Raw genomic sequence first — 24,922 nt, 5'->3', positions numbered from 1 at the left:
CACTGCCAGATAGGCTAGACTTTGTAGATATAATTGTTACCTGATGATTGCTCTTATTACATATAGTTTTGCTGGGTTAGAGTTAAACCCTTTCCTTTTTATTTAGACAAAAGGGAAAATGCTGCAGAATATTTGTTTACATTGTGAAGATGTGTCTTTGCTCAGGCACCTTCTGATTGGTTTATTAAAGAGCTGAATAGCCAATAGCTAGGCAGGAAGAGGTTAGGTTAGGCAGGACTTCCTGGAACAGAGAGGACTCTGGGAAGGAGAAAGGCGGAGACACGAGACAGAGGAAACGGGTGGTGCATGATGGAAGGATAGTGCCACATGATAGAACTTAGATTAATATAAATGGATTAAGTTATAAGAGCTAGTTAGGAACAACTATAAGCTATAGGTCAAGCTTTCATAATTTTAAAATCTTCATGTCATTATTTGGGAGTTGACTGGCAGGACAAAAAAAGAAAAAAGACTTGTTACAGGTAGAGTGACACAAAACAAGAAAGGCCAAGAGCAAGTGGTCAGTAGGCCAGCTGCTAGGCACCCCAGAGCAGAGGACCTGCGGGTGGCACAGAGAAGTAACCAGTGACCAGCAGTGATGAGATGGGTGGGGGAAGCAAAAGCTAAAGCCAGAGATTTTACTATACAGATTCATATATCCAGGTGATGAAAATCCTAAAGCTGATGTCAGGATTGGGGTGGAAAGGTTCCCGGAATAGAGGGCTGGAACATCCTCCATTAACAGATCCACAGTTGGGGGTTTGAGGTTCATCCTGTGCTTAGTTCTGCAGGACAACTTCATACTCAGAAGGAAGTTGACAATCGGGAAAATAGATGAGAAAGGTGGATAGTATGTATTGATGTATACACACATGAGACACCTATAGCCTGTGAAATTCCACTCAGAGAACTTGGCAGCAAGAGGCCTGAGACCTGGTGAGTCCAGTTTTTCATGGTGGCCAGCAGACCTCAGAGTATGTTCAAATCTCAACTCTGACAAATCTTTGTGCCTTGATTTTATCATATAAACTGATACTGGCCCTTCTCTCACAGGGTTCCTAAAGATGAAATGAATTAATACATGCAAAGGCCTTTTGAAGTTTGGCAAAGAATAAATAAATTAGGAGCTTGCTTAGATGCCATAGATGTCAGCTGTGGTCAGGAGCTTCTTAAGTTTTGTGGCGTTAGGCAAACCAGTTCTAATTTCCCTGCCTTTAAATCTGCTTCTGTGACTTCACAGGGTCCTAGGGAACACACACAGTGCTATATGCAAAGGAATGCAGTAACTAGACTGTGCTAGGCACATGTTGGTTGTTGCTGTAGTGAAGACTGAGACACAAATCCCTGATAAATTATTCTGAGCTCCCAAGTTTGAATTCTGACGTCTCTGCTTTCTTCTTGGCATTGAGTAAAGAAAGTTCAAAGGAAAAAAAAGTAACAGTCAGCCAAGATCTTGAGGACAGACATGCCAAACATGCAGCCGCTACCCAAGTGTTGTCCAGGGAGAGTGGGATGACAGCCTGGAAGCGCTGGACATTGTTTCCTGAAACCTAAGAGGGACAGCAGTTGGAGGACATGCCAACCATCCATGGCATCCCCATCCAGGGGTACCAGGCTCTGTACCATGCTGTGGCAGAGCCCATGTTGTGAGATTCTTCTGAAACCTCCAAGAAGTAGAGACTGGAGCTAGGCAGAGCCATTAAAAAAGGCTCTGGGAAGCTTTGCAGAATCAGCTGCCACCAGGAGTGCATAGAGGAACCTGAACTGGGCAGGGAGTATAGCTGCTGTCCCTGAGAAATGGCTCAAGCTAAGAAAAAATAACGGGAACTCATAAGATTGGAGTGTCCTCTGCAGCATGTCTGAAAAACAAACTGTGCTCTTCATCTAGCCTCAGAGTGCTTTATGTACTCGTAACTAACCTCCCAGGGAAAAGAGACAACATTCCCAGGCTTTATTATTATTATTTGGAGACAGGATCTCTCTACATAGACTTGGCTGTCATGGAACTCACTATGTAGACCAGGTTGGCCTTGAACTCAAGAGATCCACCTGCCTTTGCCTCTGAAGCACAAGAATTACAGTTGTAAGCCACCATGCCTGGTTGGGGTTTCTGGGGATAGGGGTGGGAGAGTGGGGATATGGGGCAGGGCAAGGCAGCTATGGGGGCTTAAACCTAGAGCCTTGATTGTTGGCAGGTGCTCTGCCATCAAGATGCATACCCAGCACACTTTTTACTTTTTTGACACAGGGTTTCATTAAATTGCACAGGCTGGCCTGGAAGTTGTGACAATCTTGCTTTAGGTTCCTGTCAAACACTGCTATGCAAGGATAAAAACCCAGGCCCTAGAATACTGTGATGACTGCAAACACCCCACAACTAGGACTCTGTTAATAGAAGCAGAAGTTTCCAGAAAGTCTCTGAATAAGATGGTTCTCAGAGCAATGGCCTGCAAAAGGCAGCAGGCTCTAGACTTTAGCCAATCATAGCAATGACCACATGTAACACATACTTGATAAAATTGTATTTTTTTTTTTTACAGTCATTTGTACAATTTGTTACAAAACCATAGAAGACTACAACTTGCTTTAAATCATTTTTGGTCTGCAAATATGTAAAATCTGTGTGCAATTATCATGTATTTACAGGGCCTTGTTAGTCATTTTCAATGATTATTTCAACAATGTCACACTCTCAACATAAGACATGGCTTAAGATAAATATATTAGTAAATAAATATTCTGAGAACATATTTCCATAAATGAAATGTGTTGCTATACATATACAGAATATACATAAGTTGTTTTCTAGCTTTAAAAAGTTTTTCAAATGGTAATGTTGAAAAGAGCCCTTAGACCATTTTATCACAAAGCCTTTACAGCAAAGTCTTTACAAAAATCTTAAGTGCTATGGGAGAAAAAAAAAAGTGTCTTGTTAGACCAACAATACAAAAAGTTTATGTAAGGATAAGAAAAAGGTAGGTCAGTTTAAAAGATGATACTTTCAACTAATTCTTTTATAGACCACATTTTAAAAGCATTAGTCCTGTGTGAACTTTGAGACCAGAAGACAGAGGCCTGAACCACAGGACTGAAGATGGAACCTAGTAATATGGCCTGGGCCTGAAGGAGAAGGGGGACTGTCAGCTAAAGGAGCTGAATGTCCAAACTTCCATTTTCATCTGATTCTAGAATTCTATGTTTTCATGGCTATTTTACACCCAGGGCTGATATCAAGCTCATACTTGCTATCACACACTTAGATGGTATAGAGGTTTCCAGGGGAAAGTGCAGAGTTCCTTGTCCATGACCATGTGATTATACTACTGACGTTCTAGTCCCCTTCCCACTCCCCAAAAGAGAATACCTGTCACCAATATTAGAGTCTTGGAACTTCACAGACACTGTTTCTTTTTATTTAAATGGTGACAAAAGATAGCTGACAGGTTATTTTGTTCTGGTCTGATGAGGCAACAAAGATGATGACTGTTTCTAAATTTTCCTTTTGTTCCTACTATTCCCAAACTATAACAATGACAAGTGTTTGTCTTCTCTCCCCAGCCCCCTCCTCACCCCACTCTTTCAGAGGTGGCTGGGCTTGTTCATTTGACTTCTTCCAGTGACATTCAGATTCTCTACTCATTTGTGTACTATTTAAGATGACTGAGAAGTGGTGTTCTAGCCAGGACAAAGACAAGTCTTTCTGGGGTTTGTTTCAGCCAAGGGAGAGAGATGCACATGCAGACACTAAAAACAAAAAAGCAAAACCAGAAAAAACAAACAACCTAACAGTGGAAAGCTGAGCTTTGCAGTTTGTATTAAAAACTGTGCCCTCATTCCCACTGCACAGTAAGGCAGGCTGTTGTTCTTAGCAGCTGCAACTCCTGGCCCCAGAAATAAAGGCAACCCCCGATGATCACATGTCAACAGTTTAGACCCTTCTCACACCCTTACTAATAGTTGCACTGGGCACAGCCTGGAGGAGCCCTCGAGGGACAGAACCCCAGAGTTGGGCGGAAGAACAAATTTTACCATGGCCTCTTCCTAAAGGGTTAAATGGCTGGATCATCTGATATGGGGACTTCTGCCAGATCCTGGCTAGAAATGATCAACGTCCTCTTCTTAGGATGGGGTTTTAAAGAACAAAGCATTCAGACATTCTCAAAATGTACAGTCTGGCCCCTGGGGCAACTTCCTGGGAGCCTGACTGGGAGAGGGGTCACTTCTGTCTCTGGTAACCTAGGGTGGTCCCCTTTCCCCCAGGTACCAAGGTTCCCATTCTGTAACTGAGCTTTCAGACCTACTAGGCCAAACACTTTCAGATGGCAAAAGGTATCTGCTAAATCAATGAATAAAAGTGACCAGAAGAGTTACTGACACAGGGCCGACACAATTAGTTTCCTCTAAGGAAAAGAAAACATTTTTAAGAACAAGAACTATATTGGACAAAAAGGATTACAATCCCTGAAGTAGTTTTAAATAGATTATCTCTCCCTTTTAAAAACAAACAAAACATCTTAAAAACAACAATAACAACAAAAACAACCAAAAATGGTTTGCTTTTAAAAAAACTCTGCCTTCCCCTTAAAAAAGAAGAGGCTGGAAAAAAATATACACATGCCTCCCCTTTGGGTCTGAGCTATCTGACAGTCTGTCCCGTGGAGAATAAGTACATATAGTGCATCAGGCAGATAGGCTAGCAGACCTCTGCTGGTGAGGTGAGCTACTGCAGCCACTAGGCAGAGGCCTGAGGAGCCCCGAAGCAGTTTTTCTAGGGATGGGAAATAGGTTCAAATGGAGCTTAGTGCACACCCCTGTGGATCAAGCATGCGCCCCTTAAAAAGGCAACCTAAGGCGGCAACAGTTAAGGGGCATGCCTGCCCCCAGACCATGGACACATGTGTGCCCCATTATGCCTTTCTTTAAGGGGTGGTGCACTGCTGCTGGGTGAGAGGACACCAAGGCCACAAAGCAACATTCCTCCTGGGTCTCTGCCCTGCACACTTTGCAATTGGTGGCACGAAGCCCAAAACAATTTTACAGAAGACTCGAGAGCTGGACAGTTGGACAGTAAGGATGAGGGTGTCTCTTCTCTGCCACAATGGTCAGAATGCAGGAGAGAGCCTAGTGACAGTCCCATCTTATGCTGGGACAAGGACGATGATGACCCAAAGGAACAGAAGAGAATGGGCACAACTGTCCCCAACAACCTGGGGCCTAGGCAACAATGGTTTGACACCTCCCCTTTCCCTCCTGTTCTAGCAGTTTCCATGGCTGCTTACAGGTGTGGGCAGGAGAGGCGTGGCTTTCCAGAAGCCCTGAAGTCCAGATTTGCCTCAAAAAATGGAAAAGAGGAGAGGCAGCTTTGCATTGTTCCTTGGAGTTTGTACCCTTATCAACTAACTTTTTATTTCAAGTTTCTGGTTCATTTTCAATAAGGCAGGTGTAACCCTGAGCTTTTCAAAGGCCTGAGGTCCCTCTAAGGAGACAACAGTATCGACACATGATGTGGTTCATTTAATGCAGCAGTGATTTTTCTTTTCTTTTTCAACAAAAGTTGGTGGTTAGGGTTCTTTAAAATATATATTTAAATAACTTTTTACATTTACATATAACATCTTAGAAAAAAAAAGCAGAGAACTCAATCCCACACACCTCAGAATCCCAAGTACACATTACAAAATAGAGTAACACATTATTAAAAGAGGCAAAGGACTCAAGATTTTGTCTGTTGGTTTGTTAATGGGGGATGCCACAGGTGGCTCACATTTTGGGTTGAGGAGGGCTGTCTTTATTACCACTTTTGTGTTTGTCAAAACTAATATATAAAACTAATATATTATTAGTTTTGAAGGAAGCCAGACTTTGAAGTCTCCATACAGTTTCCGATTTTTACACAAGAGTTCCTTCTGAGCTCAAGCTCCCGTACCGATGCATGGGCCAGATCCTGGTCCTGGGAGAGAGGGAGAACAGTCATCAAGGTTGTGGAGAGAGCCGGCACAGCAAGCTTAGTGCAGTGTGTACCAGGTAAGGGCCTTGGGCATCCCTATTCTGTGTATGGGGCTCTTGGAAGTGACAGTTCACAATGGTGGGTAGACTACGGGAGTAATAAGGGGGAGGGACAGCAATGGCTTCTTTCCTGAGCTCAAGTCTCTGGGGGACAGGTCTCCCTTGTTTGGATATACGAGTCTTCTGGAAGCCCTAAGATGTCATGGAACCATAATGCAGAAAAGTGAATAATTCCTGGTGGCACTGAAAGAGCAGAGAGACCCCTTACAGGCCACACAGACCTTCCCATAAGGTGCCTGGCTTGAGGTGACTTAGGAAGTAGCAGAGGGAGTGAGTGAGACTGATGGGGAAAGGAAGGCCACTTAGCTGAGATCTAGAGAGGTCTGGAGATGAAAATGAACCTGACATGATGCAGGGATGGGACAAAGGCTGGATCAAAGAGAGTAGGCAAGTGCAGCAAGGTCTGTCAGGAGGACTTTGCTAAGAGGCACAGGGATGGACCAAGGGATAGGAGATGCAGAAGAGCTGATAAAATTAAGATTACTTTTGGGATGTAAAGCATCTGAAGCGAAAAGATGCCAACATCATGGATAGAGGGTTTGAGGATGGGTGGGGCTGAGAAGCAATGTTTGAAAGCCAGCAGGTGCAGAAGCCAAGTCACAGAAGCAGCCAAACAGAAAAGGCCTGAGAAGAAGACCTCTATACAAATACCTACTATCATCTGCTCTCACCTGAAGCCTCAGCAGCCAGGGCATGGGACTCCTGAGTGTCCTGGGGGGCAATGGAGAGGCTAGCCCTGGAAGCATCTGCCTCCTCTGGAGAGCAGCCAGGCTGCAGTGGCACCTCCGCTTGGCAGCATGGAGCCTGTTCCTCTTCCCGGGTTGTCCCCAGACTCCAGTGGAGTCGGGAGACGTCCAAGCCCAGCATCCCACCCCAGGAACTGTGGCTGTGCATCCCTTGGCAGTCTTGAGGCAAGCCCAAGTCACAATCTACATCCTCTGGAATAATGGGGATGCGCTGGCTCAGGTCCCGGGCCCCTGCATAGCAGCTGGGTGGGGGTTCCTCAGTGAGTGTGTACTGCACACTCACCGAATAGTCTTCAGTGTAGCAGCCATTGCCCCTGCCAGCACTGTGGGCCACCTGCTTCTCTTCATAGAAGCAGCAGGGCAGGCCCTCATATTTCACCCCATCTGTCCTGGGAAAATGGTCTGAGTGAAGGCCATACAGGCCCTGGGAGCTCCCTGGTTGTGGCTCCCCACTTGTAGGGTTGCAGTCCTCACGGAGCCGGGGACCCAGGAATAAGGTGCTGCCACCAGCAGCTGCTCCAGTCCCATGGCCCAGGGAAGAGGGCTGGGGATCGAAGCAGCAACCACATGATGGTCCCTCTGGGCCCCCTTTCCAGGTCCTCCTGAGGTCCAGGGCGGCCCCAGGAGAAACCTCGAGCCCCACTTCTGAGGTAGAGCTGTTGGGCCCTCTGGGTTCCAGCGAGGAGTTGCTGCTGTAGTTCATCTCCAGGCTGCAGGTGGACAGCTGGTCCCCTGAGGGAGAGGCAGGGCCTAGCCATGGCTCACCCCGCCCAGCACCTTGACTGTGTGCTGCTGGGAGCTCCTCTGGTGGTGGGGAGCCTTCAAGGTGTACAGCGGGTCCCCGGCTGCGGTAGATGAAGGGGTCGTAGTCGCTGCTGAGGGAGCTGCGGAAGGTGGAACAGCTTCCATACACACCTTGGTTGCTGACTTCTGTGCAGTCCACCACGGAGTCACTGGAAGAGCAGCGGCACTGGCCAGAGCTGTTGCTGCTACTATCACTGCCTGGACAGTCTGCCAGATAGCCACTGCACACAGAGCGGTGCCCATGGTAGCAGCTGAAGCTGGAGGTGCTGCCGCTCTCTACGTGGGTGGGAGGGGCCATGTGCACCACAGTAGGGAAGAGCAGGCTACTGCCACCACTTGGTGGGAAGGCACGGGATGGGCCCCTGGGTGTGAGGCTGGGTATTGGCTGGCCCTCCTGCTCTGGGTAGCTGAGACCCTGGAAGTAGTAGTGTTGGTACATGGTCTCATACTGGGAGAAGCAAGCTGCCTTGGAGAAGCTTCGGCCACTGAACTTGGGCCTGCGGAAGGGATGGGCTGGTGAGTAGGCCCGGTGTTCCAGGCTGCAGCGATGAGGGGCCAGAGTATGGTCCAGGTGCAGGGGTGGGTAGCCACGGATGTAGGTGGGGGTCTGTGGAGAATAGAGGTTCTGCTCCCCGTGCCGGTCCATGGTCAGCAGTGTGACAGGATTGCCATGGGAGTCCATACTTGTCCTGGTAGGGTAGGCTGGGATGGCATTGGTCCTATGCACACGGCCTGGGTAATGTACTGGCAGGGTCACTCTTGGCTGCCGACCACGTGTAAGATTGCTGGTCTCCACACAAACAGCACCCGGGTTTCCCTTTTGTTCTGGAAGAGATGGAGGAAATAAGGTAATGGGGCAGAGACTGAAGCATCATGTGAAGCTATGTGCCCGGGAGTCTATGCTTGACCCTGCCACATTGTAAACTGTCTCTAAGTTCAGCTGAGCTGGCAGAGGCTGATCTGTCTTTTTCCCATCTCCCCACACAGAGTCTATTGAGAGCAAAACAAACACAAAGATGGGAATGTCTCCCACCCTGCTCTGTAATGATGACATGGGTGCAGCAACAAACACTGCTATTGCATATTCATCATTCCTGGTGTCCTTAGAAACAACCCTGTATTCTAGGCCTGGGTAGTCCCTGTCTCTGTTAAAAGAGACAGAGGGCTTTAGGCCTAGGGAGGACAGGTCAGGATGCTGGGATTTGTTGTTTTTTACTTTCCTCAGACATGTACCTTGCCCTGGCCTCCAACTTGCTATGTAGCTGAAGATGACATTGAACTCTTGCCTGTACTTCCCAAGTGCTGGGTATACCATGTGTACACCACCACACCGAGCTAGGATCCTAATTAATTGGAAACCTAAACTTGAACACAAGATGATTTTCTTCAGAGGAGGGGGAATACTGGGCAATAAAATTTGCACAATCTAGGCAACAGTGACTTCTGAGCCACATCATCTGCCCCTAAAAGTGATCCTTAATGGCAGGCTCTGCTTAAAGAATTGTACAGACAAGTTTCAAAACCCAAGGCCTTCACACCCGCAGGTCCAGAAGACCACACTGTGTTGGTTCAGTGTGCTCATAAGCCTATAGCATGCATCAAACACTTATCATACTCGGGAGGGACAATGTCCTCCAAGGCTTGTAATAATTACCTATGATATTGTGCCGACAGTGGGGGCAGGTGTGGTGCTGCAGCAGCCATGGATCTACACATTTCCTGTGGAACCGATGGGTACAGGGGATGACCCGAAGCTCCTGCAAAGGGAGACAGGGAAACATAGCATGAAGGATGGACTGAAGGGAAAGAAGGCACTCTGCTCCCACCCTCACACATGTGCCTCCTCAATGTATCCTACAGGATTCTGAATAGCCCTGTGCACTGTTTTGATGCTTTCCTGTTGTAATATGGATTTTAAGTGTTTCTAGCTTGGCAGTACCAGGAAGCAAGGCCTACTGGGATCTGGTTTACTCTCTTCCTCTTTTTTTGTGTCTTCCTGGTAAGCAACTTTGAAAATTTATTTATTTGTTCTAGTTTCTTTTGTTATTGTTTTGTTTTTGTGAGACAGGGTTTCTCTGTGTAGTCCCGGAAGTCCTGGAAGTCACAGATCCGCCTGCCTCTGCCTCCCAAGCACTGGGATTAAAAGCGTGCACCACCACCACCTGGTTTATTTATTTTTAAGCTTGATGATAAATTTTATTAGAGATAAAGAGAAAACTTTCAGGGTAGAAAAGCAGTGTATCTCAACAGTTGCTCAGAGAAGAATGGAGGAGAGAAGGAAGCCATGCCACTTGAGTTAAGCTGGCATAGGGTCAGATATATGGAGAAACAAAGGGTAAGGGATAAGAAAAGGAGAAGGTACATTTTTGTGAATAATTCAGAAACACAGACTTATAAAACAGCAAAGCTGCATTTTATAAGAGACTACCTTAATTTTTACTTTTAATTATATGTATGCATGCTTACATGCCTGTACTGAGGTACGCATGTGAGTGTAGCTGCCTGAGAAGGGTAGAAGAGGGTGCTGGTCCCCTGGAGCTGGAGTTGCAGGTAGTTGTGAACAACACAATATAGGTTTTAGGAAATGAACTCAGATCCTCTCCAAGTGATGCCTAACTGCTGAGGCATCTCCCCAGTCCTCTCCATCACATGTTCTTGTCATGCTACGCTGCCTCCCTAGAAGCCTAAAAGGATTGCAGTCTAATGATCATGGGCTAAAATGTCCAAAACTATGTGCTCAAACAAACTTTTGCTCTTTATATGTTTATTACTGCAGACATTTGTTGTAGGAATGGAAAGTTAAAACATTTCCTACTCTCACCCCAAACTCCAAATAAAGGCCAGTTTCATTCCTTGAAGTAGGGCCAATGGGGAAAAGGAAACTGCTCAATCCGCTTGGCCCAATCATAGTCCTCAGGGCTAAAGGACAAGGAACACAAGGAAGCAGGTCCTTTTCTAGGAGCTGGAGCCCTGGAAAAGCTAAGTCCAAAGCTTCAGGCTAGGGAGCATAGGGTTTGCAGGGAGAGTTATAAACACCTAGGTAATCTATGCTGGTGTACAGCAGTGGTTCTCAGCCTATGGGTTAAGATTCCCCAACCCATCTGAAAACACCGATATTTCTAATATGATGCATAACAGTAACAAAATTACAGTTATGAAGTAGCAATGAAAATAATTTCATGGTTAGGGGTCACCACACATGAGGAACTATATTAAAGGGTCACAGCATTACGAAGGCTGAGAACCGCTGGACCATCTACAGATGGTTGCTTTCTAGGCACCCCTGAAGGAGGTCAAGTAGAAAGGAACACTTCCTGGGGCCACCTGGCTTCTAAGGAAAGTAGTCTGTGACAGAATGTGATGGGCTTTCCAAGCATCCTTTTGACTGCTGTTATTGTTTTGCTTTTATTTTCTCACCAGTCTGACAGAGTAATATTCACACTAATAACCAATGTGATGCTTTAGAATATCTGTATCTTCTCACCTAAGTAGCCTTTGTGAGCATCTAGTATGCTGATTGGCATCACAATTGCTGACACAGGATGAAGTCACTTGCCAAGTTCACAAACCAAGAACCTGCCTGGGCTAGGTTGGAATCCAGGAGCCTGTACCCACAGTCCATGCAAGAGTATCATTCCAAAGGCTTGTGTGCAAACACTTCGGCCCAGCAATCTATACATCAGTGTGTGCTCTCATCCAGGGACTGTCCAAAGCCTGGACTCTCAAGCAGTTTGCTCCCCACTTTGTGTGTATCTATCTAACTGGAGACAGGCACAAAAATAGCAAAATGCTAATGACAGGTGGTTCTAGGTGAATAGTCTATGCTGCTCCTTTTTTGTAACATTTTTTTTAAATTTGAATGTTTTATTCATTTTACATATCAACCACAGCTCCCCCTTCCTCCACCCCCCAATCTTGTAACTTTTAATAAAGAGCTACAAGAGAAAACAAAGGCATCAAATTGACATTTTCCAAGTAAACACACCACATAACGACTTCTTCAAAGCAAAGCAAACAACTTGTTCTTACATCTATGTACTTTGTTTTGTTTTTGGAGCCAGAACCTTAAACTCACAATTCTCCTGATTAGCCTCTCAAGTGCTAGAATGACTGGCATATACAATCATGCCTGACACCCACATACTTTTGATCAACTTCTAAAGTCACCCACTTAGCCAGACCATCTACAGAGTATTGTGTCTTCCCAGCCCCTAGGAGAAATACCTTTAAAAGCCTGGACATTGTGATTGTGGGGAACTCTGGTCATGGTGGTCCCCAGCATTCTGGGAGCCTGTACATCCCCTCCCCATCCAAGAAAAGCCCTGTCTCTGCCACTACCTCTCCATCAATGTACTTCTCCAGACAGATGGCACAGTCAGATGTGGAGCCACTGCTAAGTGTATCCAGGGCCCCGCAGCTTCCTTCCCGGCGCCCTTTGCTCTTGGAGTTGAACTTTCTGGTTTCCATCTTCTCCAGAGCCTGCACAGCCAGCCTGTTCATGGAATTCTGCATGGTAGAGCGTGGTCAGTGTTGGTATACATTAACAGTGGTAGTCACACCCCAAGCCATGGCACTCATGATACTGGGTCAGACAACATAGTCTGTCAAACAGATTCTTGAGAAACTGCTCAAAACTCATTCTGGTACTGTATATTCTAGATCCTTCAGAGTGCCCATGGCATTGGTCCAGGTTTTTCCCAAGTAACCCTACTCCAAAGTCTTGCCTTCAAAGTAAAATGTAATTCCCTCTCTCTGGTTCCTCCCAATTCTGTGGAACTTGGTTTTTAGAAGGCCCCCCTTGTTGAAGGAAGGGAGGGAAATGAGAGTTCTTGTGAGTGCTTAGCATCTGACATAGTGTGAGTGCATAAATACTAGCCCATAATCCCTGTTCTTGCTGGTGATGGTCCCTCAGCCATCCTGACAACCGAAACCATTTTTCTTTGACTGTCACTCTCCAAGGTATCTGCTCTCCCAAGGTGTCATATTGTCACACATCTCAAAGTCTAGATCCCTACTTAACCTCCTCTCACCACCCTCTGCCTGCAGGTCTTTCTTTCTTGTAAGCTGCAGTGATGGGTTGGCTAGAGTACCACAATGGCTACCTGTTTATCAAGAGTCAATAGAAGGGCCTAGCAGAGGTAAATTTCATCATAAGACCTGGGAACTTCATAGTCTGTATTTCCTTCTTTCTTTATTTATTTTGTATACAGTGTTCTGCCTGCATGCCAGAAGAGGGCATCAGATCTCATTATAGATGGTTGTGAGCCACCATGTGGTTGCTGGGAATTGAACTCAGGACCTCTGGAAGAGCAGTCAGTGCTCTTAACCTCTGATCCATCTCTCCATAAATAGTCTGTATTTCTATCAACCCTAGATCTACCTGAGGAGCAAAGGTCTCATGCTCCAAAACAATATTTATTTGAACATTTCCCTCAAAATACTAGCTTGGAATACCCCCAACGCAGGCCTGCTCTTCTCAACATGAGGGCTCAGCACCTGAAGTTTGGTATTCTCCATGCCATTGAGAAAAGATGGGTGCCACAGACAGCAGGCTGGCTAGACCCCTAACTTTCATCAGCAACAGGGCAATGGGGTTCACAGGTTGTTCTCAGGGGTTACCTGACTACGACGCTGCTTCAGCTTGATTTTGACAAGGAGAATGAGGCAGACCAGGGATACGACGACGAAGAAAGCCAGGAAAATCCCCATGTCAAAGTACTCAGTGGGTTGCTAGAATAGAACACAAGTGACATGAGCATGTGGGCTGTCAGTCCTGGTCAGGAGATGGGGTGGATGAGTGAGCACAGGATCCCTCAAGTGGGTAGGATGCTCTTTGGGTTCTGCTCACATGAACACAGTGATGGTGCCTTAGTGTGTTCAGGAAGAGGGTGGGGGAGCTGCAGTGGCCTCAGGCCTCCTAGTAGCTGAGAGAGCCAGTTTTAAAGTTTGGGCTCCTATTAAAACAGTGCAAAGTTTGGTATACCCAGTGAGAAAGGCCCCTCTGAATAAACATAAATAATCACAGTTATAGACAAAGGAGTGAGTATTGTGTTTTGAGGGAACAGTGATTATTAAGCATATAATTAATGGTTTACAACAACTTAGAAAAGTGGATGGTGTTCCACAAATATCAGCTTCCACTATAATGAGTCACGTTTACCAAAGAGTTCCCTTTTCATTGAAAATGAAGCTGGCAAGTCTGTTCTGCAAATGCCCCTTGTTTCTTTTTTTTTTCTTAGGGTGGGGTACGGGGTGTGAGGCAGCATTTATCCTAAACTGCTCCTGACCTTGCTATATAGCTGAAGATGACACTGAATTTCTAACCCTACTACCACTACCTTCTAAGTGCTGGGATCACAGTTGTACCATTACAGTGGCTTTACGTAGTGCTGGGGAATGAACCCTGGGCTTTGTGGATGCTAGGCAGGTCCTCTACCAACTGAACTGCACTTGGCAGCGCTTATCTTTTCTGCACAGAACACTGCCTTCCACCACCTGAAGCTGCAGCACTTAGGACATTCACGAACAGGGCCCTAGTGAGATGCTGTGCTACCCAGATACTCGGTGCAGGTGAAAGAATCATTGTACATGGGAACAGTTCAGTAATTGTGAGGAGGAAAAAAACCACACATGGGCACCAGCCCCAGATTCCAACGCTGAGGAGATGTCAGTCAAATATGAGCAGGCAGTGATATTGCTTCAGCACAGTGAAGAGATGCCTGACTGCTTCTGGTCACCAACAAATGTCAGTCCCAGGCCTGAGTAATTCTTAAATGTTCTTATTTGTGAGTCAGAGAGTTTTAAGTGAGTAATCTACCTAATTGAAAGGAGGAAGTATAACTGGGTGTTGGTGGAGCATGCTTTTAGTCCCTGAACTCAGGAGGCAGAAGCAGGTGGATCTTCGTGAGTTTGAGGCCAGCCTGGTCTACAGAGTGAGTTCCAGGGCAGCCAGGGCTACACAGAGAAACCCTGTTTCAGAAGAAAAAGAAGAAGAAGAAGAAGAAGAAGAAGAAGAAGAAGAGGAGGAGGAGGAGGAGGAGGAGGAGGAGGAGGAGGAGGAGGAGGAGGAGGAGGAGGAGGAGGAGGAGAAAGAAGGAAGTATGGGCATTTTCTCATCTTTAGGTCAGATGGAAGGATTGAGAGAAAGGAAACCAAGTGTTAAATGTGTCATCTCTTCATCTGTCTCTTAGAAGGATGGGCTGAAAACGGGCAATGCCAGGTGGGAGAAACCAAAGACTTCATAGCATATAATGTCAATTTCCATAAGCTTTTTACAAATTTTTACAAATAAAGAAATTTAGGTGAAAAGTTCTCTGTTCTTCTGTAGCGTAGTTGAGCTCAACCCATAGGAACCTACACTATGCCAGCATTCTAGATGTGGGGACAAGAGGGCCGAAAGCCAAGGCTCAAAGGAAATGAAGGCACTGGTAGGAAAGCAGACAAGTTGCCACTCACTCGAGGAGGGAGATGCTGGATCCTTGCTCGTGCTACTTTCTGCTTGTTGACAATGTTCATCAGCTTGATGGCGTCTGCACCCTTCACATATACCACTGGCCTCTTAAGAGGGTCTTCTGAGCCTTGGTTTAACTGACAAAGAAGAGAGGGCACCAATTAAAAGACATGCTTACTTACTTTAAGAAGCAAGAAAGAGTTTTGAATGTTGCTCAATGGTAGAGCACTTCTCTGGCACATGCAGTGCCTAGCTTTCAACACACACACACACACACACACACACACACACACACACACACACACACACACACACACACACACACACACAGAGAGAGAGAGAGAGAGAGCGAGAGAGAGAGAGAGAGAGGCATGAGCTCTCTCATGCATGCACATACAAGAAAAACAAACAAACAAACAAACAAACAAAAAAAAACTCTAAATCCCCATTTGGAACTTCTTGAAGTTTTCAAGCATCTCAATCCTTGAGATTCCCAGAAAAGTGAGGATAGGGAGCTATACTTGAAGGATGGGTTGAGCTGCCTGAAAGCCCAGAAAACTACTTGAAAATGTCTCTCATCCCTAACCCCAACTCATAACCACTTTCTATATGGCTCCCTCAGGGTATGATGCTCAAACACAGGCATACTACCTCAGCAAACAGGTACAAAGAATCTGAGACAGGGTATCACAACAGTGTTCACTCAAGATAACCAAAGCAAATGCCCCTCAGGCAGACAGTAGGACTGGTTTTGGTGGAGATTTACCTGGTCAATGGCTTCTGGGTTTTCAGATACATCAAAGATAACTGCAGTGGCTCCCCGCTGAACTGCTCTCTTGGCCTGGTGAATGAAAAAGAGCAGGTTGGGAACTCTGTCTTCTGACCCTGCCAACACTGGCCTTATAAATCAGGCATGGCTTCAAATGTAGAACCAGACAGCAAGCAGTATCTGTGTCCCTGAGCAAGTTTTTTTACTTTCCCACACCATGACATTCGCATCTGAAAAACAGGAAACACTGCCACCTACTTTGTCCTATCATTCCAAGAGCCTGGTTACTTAGAATGGTGGAAATGAGTAGCTGCCTACTGTAGAAGCCTGTCTCCCCTATTTAGCTGGAACATTAAAAAACAAGTCTATGGATGGGCAGCTTGTCCAACTGGTACAGAGGTACTGGTTTTGGTATTTTCTGCTATGAACACACTGCCCTTGGCAACCCATTTGTCTCTTGTTGTCCTTTCTTCCTTCCAGTATCACCCAGATAGAACGGCATGCTGACTATTTCTGAATGAATCTCGAAATGGTCACTTTTAATACATGACACAAGCTGAAGACCTTTTGGAGACACTGTGTGTGGGGCTGGTTATAAGAAATAATAAGTGAGGATTTAGAACAGTTGGCTGCCAAGCCTGGCTGCACATCAAAAACCACTTGGGAAGTTTGTAAAGCAGATTTCCTGGCTCTGACCACAGAGACGGGTTCAGTGGGGCTGGAGGCAGGTTCAGAAAGCTGAGTTCCATAAGCTCTCGGGACTCAGATGATCCTACCAGTTGGAAAACTAGAGGTCAGAGGGACAAGACAAGAAGGCTTAGAAACAAATGAGAAACGAGAGATTTGTTGTGGTTGATGGGGTAGAGGAAAAGATGGGAGAAAAGATTCCTTTCCACCTCAGTGAAACTTCTTTCTAATTTTATCTTCAGCTAACTGAACAACAGAGTTGAGTCTGCAGAAGAATAAACGAGACAGACCCTTGCTTTTAGGATTTGAACTACTGTAAGAGAGACAGCTGCTCATATATATGGAGGAAAACGAAACAAATTCCAAAGCCAGCATGCTCAAAGATGGGGAAATATCATTTAGTGCTCAGAGGTTATGTCATTGTGGGCCTACACAGCGAATAAATCCAATAAACAAACAAAGAATAAATCCAAATTCCTTCCACAAGAATAATCTGTACTGACAAAGTGCACAAACCCAAAGGGCATCAACAAGAACGACTTTACTGGACCACTAGAGGGCAGTGTCACCTTGTTGGTTATCTCCTGAACTTCAGAGTCAAAAATCAGTGACATTGGGGATAAAGCATGTTCCTTGGAAGCTTAAGAAATCCAGGAATCCTGGGTACAGTGCTGTAGGATTTGTCCTTGTCCTACAGGTAGCTTCCTTAAAAACAAATTGAGAGTGAACAATCGGAGAGTCAGCTGAGGATTACCTTGATGTTTTATCCCTCAATGATCACAAGTGACCAGAGGGTTGGTCCTGCCAAGCTTCAGCCTTTTCCTTTTTCTGCCAGGTAGTATTGGGGTCAAACCTGGGCTTTATTCATGGTAAGCAAGTGCTCTACCACTGCATCTTAAGTCACTGAATCTTTCAGTCCCAGCCTTAGAACAGCCATGACCTTGTCCTAGGCCAAGGTGAGGTAGCATGACTATTCTCTTCCATTAAGCTCCTTAGGGCAGCAGACCTCTACCTGAGGACAGTTCCTAGACTCCTGAGTAGGCGCTTGTATTTCTGCCCCAGTGGTACCCTAGGCTTCTTTACAAATTCCATTCCCAGAGGAAGAAATAAAGAGGGTCTCTCATTCTTCTATTCTGCTTTCATCCAGGTATCCAGCATATCAAACAGTACCTGTAGGAAGTGTGAGTTCAGATATGTCCTGACTGGAGTGCTTGTCCCTCCAGCTTTGATGCTGGAGCACCTGGAGAGGCTAGCCATAGCTGCAGTGCTTGGGTAGGGAATGCTTTCCTGGAATGTGCCTCAGGGAAACCACACAGCCAGAGGGCCTCCTTGGCTTCCCAGTATTTCTTGTTTTACAAGAACATGAACATTCATTTGTTTCAGAGGCATGACCCATCCAAGACAGACATCATAGAGCTGTAGAGTGAACTCTGGGCCTCATCCATGACAGGTACGTACTCTACCATGGAGCTAAAAGGTGCTTTAAAACATACACAGTTTTGTCAGTCATGGTGGTACACACCTCTAATCCCAGCACTTGGGAGGCAGAAGTAGGGGAATCTCTGAGTTTGAAGTCAGCCTGGTCTAGAGTGAGTTCCAGGATGGCCAGGGGTACACAGAGAAACCCTGTCTCAGAAAAGCAAACCAAACCAAACAAACAAACAAGCAGAAATACCTGTTTCTTTGTTGAGGAAGGCAGGTAGAGAACAAAGTGTTTAGATCTCATCTACAAGCCAACTTCATACAAATCACTAACGCATGGACTCTAAATCTGTGGCTGGGAATATGCTCAATTTTCAGTGAATTACATTAAAACTTTCATTTATTGAGGCTAGAGATAGAGGTGGCACGATTGGTAGAATGCTTGACAACCATGCATGAAGCCCTAGCACTTTATAAAGGGATCCTTAGCATGGTATAAAACTTGGTGTGGGCTCTATCTCTAGCATCACGTCTGACTACATGCTGTCATGCTTTCCCATGATACAATGAACTGAAGTCTCTGAGACTGTAAGCAAGCCCCAATTAAATTCTTTCCTTTATAAGAAAAAACAAAACAAAACAAAAAATAAACTTGGTGTGGGATCTCTAACTCCAGTATTTGAGAAGTAGAGGCAGGAGAATCATAAAATTCAAGGTCATTCCAGCAACACAGAGTTTGAGGGTAGTTTGGATCACATGAGACTTTTTTTTGTTGTTGGTGGTTTGTTTTTAAGATTATATGTATAAGCTGCTACTGAAATAATTTGTATTTCCAGCACATAGCAGGACTGGTTGGAAGGAGAATCCACTGCAATCTTGCCCATTGAGAGGTGGGTGGCTTTAGAAAAGACTGATGGCTGGGGATATTACTCAGTGGTGAAGTATGCTAGCATGCATTTATCCTGAGTTTGTTTAATTCTCAAGAAAAGGCCACCAGTAATCTTCATTTACAAAATGGGAACTTTCACTATATTTTAAAAACATAAAATATTGCTTGATTACACTTTTCCTCCTGCCCCAATGTAATTTTTAAAAACTCGAGGAGCCATGTTCTTTGAACAAATTTTCCTATTTTATCTAGTCAACCTCCTGCCAGATTATTGTATTTTAAACAAATCTAAATCCTAGCTAGAAGACTACCAGTATTGTGACTACAGTAAACTTTATTTTTATGACCTTATACCCTTAATGCTGCTTGAAAGGATGGAAAGGCAGCTTGGTGGGTATGGCAGGCGAGGGCCACTGGCAAACTAGGTTCACATGAATGAAAGAGCAAGAAAAGGCTGTGGCTTTCTCAAAAGATGTGTGCCATCCTGGCAAAACTGAGTAGCAGCCCTTTAAAGGTCTTGCCTTGCTAATCCTTCCTAGCAGAGGTATCTTTATGTTGCCTTTATCCTTACTTAGGCCAGCACAGGTAGAACCAAAGGGGAGGTAACCAGAGCATGGTGGCAAGATGATGTTTATAGGTGATACAAATAACAAAAGGGCAAAATCTGTATACTACTATTTAACATAGCACAAAATTTGCAACCTCAGAAGACATGACCCTACTAATCAATTACATTCCTACCAAGATTCAATCAATGTTCAGTAAACTGAAAGAAACCTGTCTCAGACCATACTCATGTTATGGCAAATAGAGAAAGTGCTCTCTGACCAAGGGGGTGGTTCTTCCATAAGGCCAAGTCTATATAAACTCACAATGTAGACAGCCTTCTGATGAGAATGGTTCTGTTACAATGGCCTTATAGGGAGTTAGGTAGGGGTAGGGGTAGGTGTGTGTGTGTGTGTGTGTGTGTGTGTGTGTGTGTGTGTGTGTGTGTGTGTGTGTGTGTGTGTGTGTGTGTGGCCTTATAGGGAGTTAGGTAGGGGTAGGGTAGGGGTGTTGTGTGTGTGTGTGTGTGTGTGTGTGTGTGTGTGTCTCATGTGTGTGGTTATATCCAGGCTTGGTTTGGGGCTCAGACCTACCAATCAATACGTGTGTGTGTGTGTGTGTGTGTGTGTGTGTGTGTGTGTGTGTCTCATGTGTGTGGTTATATCCAGGCTTGGTTTGGGGCTCAGACCTACCAATCAATACGTGTGTGTGTGTGTGTGTGTGTGTGTGTGTGTGTGTGTGTGTGTGTGTGTGTGTGTGTCTCATGTGTGTGGTTATATCCAGGCTTGGTTTGGGGCTCAGACCTACCAATCAATACCTGTTCTTTGGAGCCTCTGAGATACATTAAGTTTGTTTTTTTTTGTTGTTGTTGTTGTTTACTTATTCATGTGTTAAGCACTTAGATGTAATTTCCCTAGTGTCTAAGCTTTATTGTAGGAAAATTATAATCTCAGTAGGAAATAATTAATAAAATGACGGAAAAATCTTTGCTCTGGATTCTTTTTTTTTTTTTTTTTTTTTTACTATTTAGGACTTTAAAAAAAGATTTACTTATTTTATTTATTATGTATATAGTGTTCTGTCTGTATGTATGCCTGCAGGTCAGAAGAGGGCACCAGATCTCAGCAGCCACCATGTGGTTGCTGGGAATTGAACCCAGGTCCTCTGCAAGAGCAGCTAGTGTTCTTAACCTCTGAGCCATCTCTCCAGCTCTGCTCTGGATTATTGATGAGGGAGTAACCAAGGACTTGGACTGTCAATAGCTAATTGGAAGGTGTGTCTATAGCTTCTTATGGGAAGTTCTGACATTTAGAGATTGGTGGCTCTACTGAATATAATTTTATTCTTTTAAAAAGATTAATATAAACTACCAACAAGTTCTTAAAAACCCTTTCTGCCTTTGACAGTCCTGGGATCAAACCTAAGGCACTGCAAAAGGCTAGGCAAGCACTACCCTCTGAAACATACCTTTAAAAATTATTTAATTTAAAATTTTATGTACATTAGCATTTTACCTGCAATCATGTCTGAGGGTGTTGGATCCTCTGGAACTGGAATTACAGTTGTGAGTTTCTATGTTTGTGCTGAGAATTGAACCCAGGTTCCCATGGAAGAGCAGCCAGTGCTATCTCTTCAGCCCCATTAGCATCGTCATCATCATTATTATTTAAAGAGGGTCTTGTTATGTAGCCTTATTCTGTAACCTAAGCTGGTCTTGAACTCATGATCTTGCCACCTCAGCAACCCAAGTGCTGAGATTACAGGTATGTACCAAATGCCTGGCTTCTTGTAAATTTGTTTGCTAATTTACAGACAAGGTCTTACTATGTAGTCTTGTTTGGCCTGGAACTCATTAAGTAGACCAGACTGGCCTCAAACTCATAGGGATCTTTCTGCTTCTGCATGCTGGGATTAAAGGTGTGTGCCACAACACTCCTGGTGTTATGTCCCTACATAATCTTGACTCCTTTCGGAGGTCAGTATTAGGGCCCCACACATGATAGGCAGACAATCTATTTCCAGTTCATTTTCTCATGTTTTTATTTTGACACAGAGTATCACTAAGTTGTCCAGGCAGGTTTTGACTTTGTAGTTCTCTGCCTTGACTCTCTAAGCATCTGAGATTATAGACCTTTACCACCAGGCCTGGATCCTTAATGTACTTTTGATATCTGTAGTATTTTTGTTTCTTACATTAAATAGATCTTGAATTTCATTTCCAATTTCTTTAGGAGAGAGAAATAGTGCCTAAGAACATGAAGAGTAAGAATCTTTACAGAATGTGCTCCTCAGATTCCATTCAAGTTTGTATTAATGACAAAGTAGGATGAATGAACATCACAGGCAGGCGGGGTGGGGGTGGGGGCTAGCTGCATTATCCATAGTACCTGTCTTTAAAATAGCTCTGAGCAGTCCTACATGCAAACATCTCACTCTGGTACTAGGTTATGTCCTATGTCTAGTAGAGACTCCTAGGGGTCAAAAGGTAGATGTTATAGGCCACATTTGTATACTCCATACTTACCAAAACACATGGCCCTGGGCACAGTACATATTCAACTAATTAACACAGTTGTGAGAAATGATCTAATTCCATTTGCATTAGCATTTATTAGTTTAGATGTTCAACAGTAGTTATTAGCCAGTTACTATGTGTGTTAGGTCTTGGGAACACAGTAGACATAGTGAATGAGAGGTCTTTGTCTTTATAGAGCACATCTTCAGCATGTGATGATGGTGGAACACACTGTACCTCTGGGGCATCAGCAGGAAGGGTTGGTGTTTAGTTCTGGGGCATATGGTAAGAGATGAAGAACACAAGGTTGCTTATTCTGTCTCTAGAGTGGCTTTTCCCAAAGTGCATGTATAAAAATGACATGGTTTCCTGGCTAGTATCCTCTGGAAGCACTGCATGTTCTAGAGCTATCTGTGACAAATGTGAAAAGCATATTCATGTTTGGGTTGTTCCTGACTACCCATCATTAGAAAGCCTTCCTCAGCAATGCTTCTCTGCTGTGTAGTAGGCTTTGGATCAATGCTCCAGGGTGCATAGCACCCTCAGGTGAAAGGATTATCAACCCCTCTCTCACATCTTCTTCTCACAGGTGAAAGGATGACATTTTGCTCTGGTAGCCAATTACTAAATAATGCACACATCTACAACTTAACATAAAAGATCACTGGTATGAAAACATTCAATTATATAGTTTCATCTATGAACAATTTAAGACAGCCAACTAACTGTGCGATTGGAATTCCAAAGAAGACAAAAACAACGACCTTTTGGAAGCATGTACCATAATACCTGATAATTTCTGAGTGAACCACTCTTTCTGAAGCAAGGTGAGGGTGCTGGGGACTCTCCCCTTCATTCATGTGAACATACTGATGAGGTTCTCAGATATGTTTACATATAGCTTAACCCAAGGGGGCAGAAACTTTGACAGTGGAGAATTCATGTTACTGGAGGCCCAAGAATTGCTTCCCATGACTTGGCTCCAGCTTTCTCCTTCAGACTGGATTCCTCAAACTTTTGCAGCTATTTCCGGATCAAGGCAGAGCACATTATCCCAGACACCTGTGGGACATCTCTTGAGCAGGACAATGTGGGTACCATGGGGTTATGAGTCATTCAATCCTGTCTTTTAAGTTGCTTGTGGTAGTGCATATCCTGAGTCATTCCAGCATTCAGGAGGCTGGGACAGGTGGATCACTGCAAGTTTGAGGCCAGGCAGAGGTATATAGAGTTTAAGACCAGCTTGGACACATGGCGAGACATTGTCTTGAAAAATCCAAACAAATAAAATCAATTCTTACTTTCCTACAACTTGGGCTCCCTCCTCAAGGTGGCACATGGAAATTGTAGCCTGTTGTGTCACCCCTACATTGACTGATTACCAAGCTATACTGATTCCAACTTCCAAATCTACCTACTATTTTTCCATCCCCACTGCTGCCACCCTATCACCTTGTGAGTCACAACTATTTTCTCCCTGGGGCTCTCCCTACCCAGTCAGCCTTACTCAAAGCACAGAACAAGACCTTTCTCAGTCAGGGATCTGTGTTGCTCTTAGGGTAAGAACTGACCTCCCTTGCCCAAGCTACCAAAATCAACACTCTCTCATTCCTAGCCTTACCAGACAGTTCTCCTATTGGTTCTTTGGTTGTCCTTCCCATTGCAGGATGTAGCATGCAGCATCCCTAAGGATTAGCTTTACCTTATTTAACTTGCCTTTCATGGATTCCCTAAGCTTTGCTCCCAGTTCCACATTGCAGTTCCAATCTTCAAAAGTTTTTCTCACTAGAGGGCAGTCTGGGTGTCAGACTTCTTCACAGTTGATTCTGAGCACCAAGAAACTGGCCAACTGTGTTGTGCTCATACAGCATCAGTTTCACTCAGTGGTAACACCATTCCTGGGCCTTGCTGCTGCCAGCACTGACTGTAGCCCACTCCTGGTCACCTGTGGTTCCTCCAACTCTTCAATTGGGAAAGTCTGTTTAGCTATGTCTTCTTGGAAGGCTGCAGTCTTCAGTCTTCACACTTTAAATTTCAGGACCTGCCTGCCTATTCACCATACCAACTTCTGTTGTATTGCTGAGGAGGTAGTTGACTTCTAGTGCAAACATCTTGTCTCTGGCTAGCAGTGAAGTCAAAAGTGGCTTTCCTGTAGCTCTTAGGCCCTGGGCTTTGTACACACTCACCTCTGGATTTCAAAGCTCTCAAAAAAACATCCTGTGCACTTATAATTCGGGCTCTGTCTCTTCTCTCTCTGGAGGAAAGTGAACTTTCCTTAGAACTCCAATGAGGAAAAGCTAGACAGATGACTACCTCTGGATTTGTGCCCTTGGCCTTCCTCTGGCCCAGAGGGCTGATGGAATCTAACCTGCCACTTACAAAAGAGAACAGGGCACTGGGCTTGCTGAGAAAGGAACTGGATGGCTCTCTTGGAGTACTGGCTGCAGATTCCACAGCTTCACAGCTCTCAAGCTTAAAGACAGCCTGACTTAAGAGTATTCAGATATCTAAATACCAACATGGGAGACTTCTGTAGCCTACAGACTTGTAGAGTGACAGTAACAGCTTCTGGCATTGTTGTACAGGGTCCTGTTTCTGCTGCACGGAGGTCACGAAGGGGAAAGTGGTGGTGGTGGTGCACTGTTCATGCCAATGAAGACCAACTAGTGGACCTAGGGGCTGACCGTATCTAGCACCCACAGCTTTCTCTTGGTGGGTCTTCCTAGTCCAAACAGTCACTCATTGGGCCCTTGTACACCCCTCTCTCTGGAGATCACTAAATGGATTTTAAACCTTCACTCCTCACTTTTTCCTTCTTCACTTTCCTCTAGGCAGTGACCACCCAGGCACCAGGCTCTTGCATACTCTGGACAGCCCCTGTGCCCCGAAGCATGAGTCACACGAGGCAAAGGGGCTCACAAAGCCAACTCACCAAGGGCCCTGTTTTCCGACAGAATCTTTTTATTCCATAGGAAATGAGGTCACACACCAGGGCACACAGGGAACCAGTGAGAAAAACCTGGTGCCA

General features: G+C 45.0%; 1 protein-coding gene across 1 annotated transcript in view; it reads right to left on the bottom strand.

Annotated features, from left to right (window-relative positions):
- LOC100772745 (E3 ubiquitin-protein ligase ZNRF3) overlaps positions 1-24,922 on the bottom strand; it is a 236,684-nt gene that overhangs the window by 84,708 nt on the left and 127,054 nt on the right. Inside the window, 6 exon segments of the mRNA XM_027387369.2 lie at positions 6,738-8,441; positions 9,271-9,373; positions 11,955-12,122; positions 13,236-13,346; positions 15,072-15,203; positions 15,833-15,907. Coding sequence (XP_027243170.1) covers positions 6,738-8,441; positions 9,271-9,373; positions 11,955-12,122; positions 13,236-13,346; positions 15,072-15,203; positions 15,833-15,907 — 2,293 coding nt within the window.

The sequence above is a fragment of the Cricetulus griseus genome (genome assembly GCF_003668045.3).
Source record: "Cricetulus griseus strain 17A/GY chromosome 1 unlocalized genomic scaffold, alternate assembly CriGri-PICRH-1.0 chr1_1, whole genome shotgun sequence".
Lineage (NCBI taxonomy): Eukaryota > Metazoa > Chordata > Mammalia > Rodentia > Cricetidae > Cricetulus > Cricetulus griseus.
Note: the sequence above shows the minus strand (reverse complement) of the source record. Positions and strands in the feature narration are given on the sequence as shown.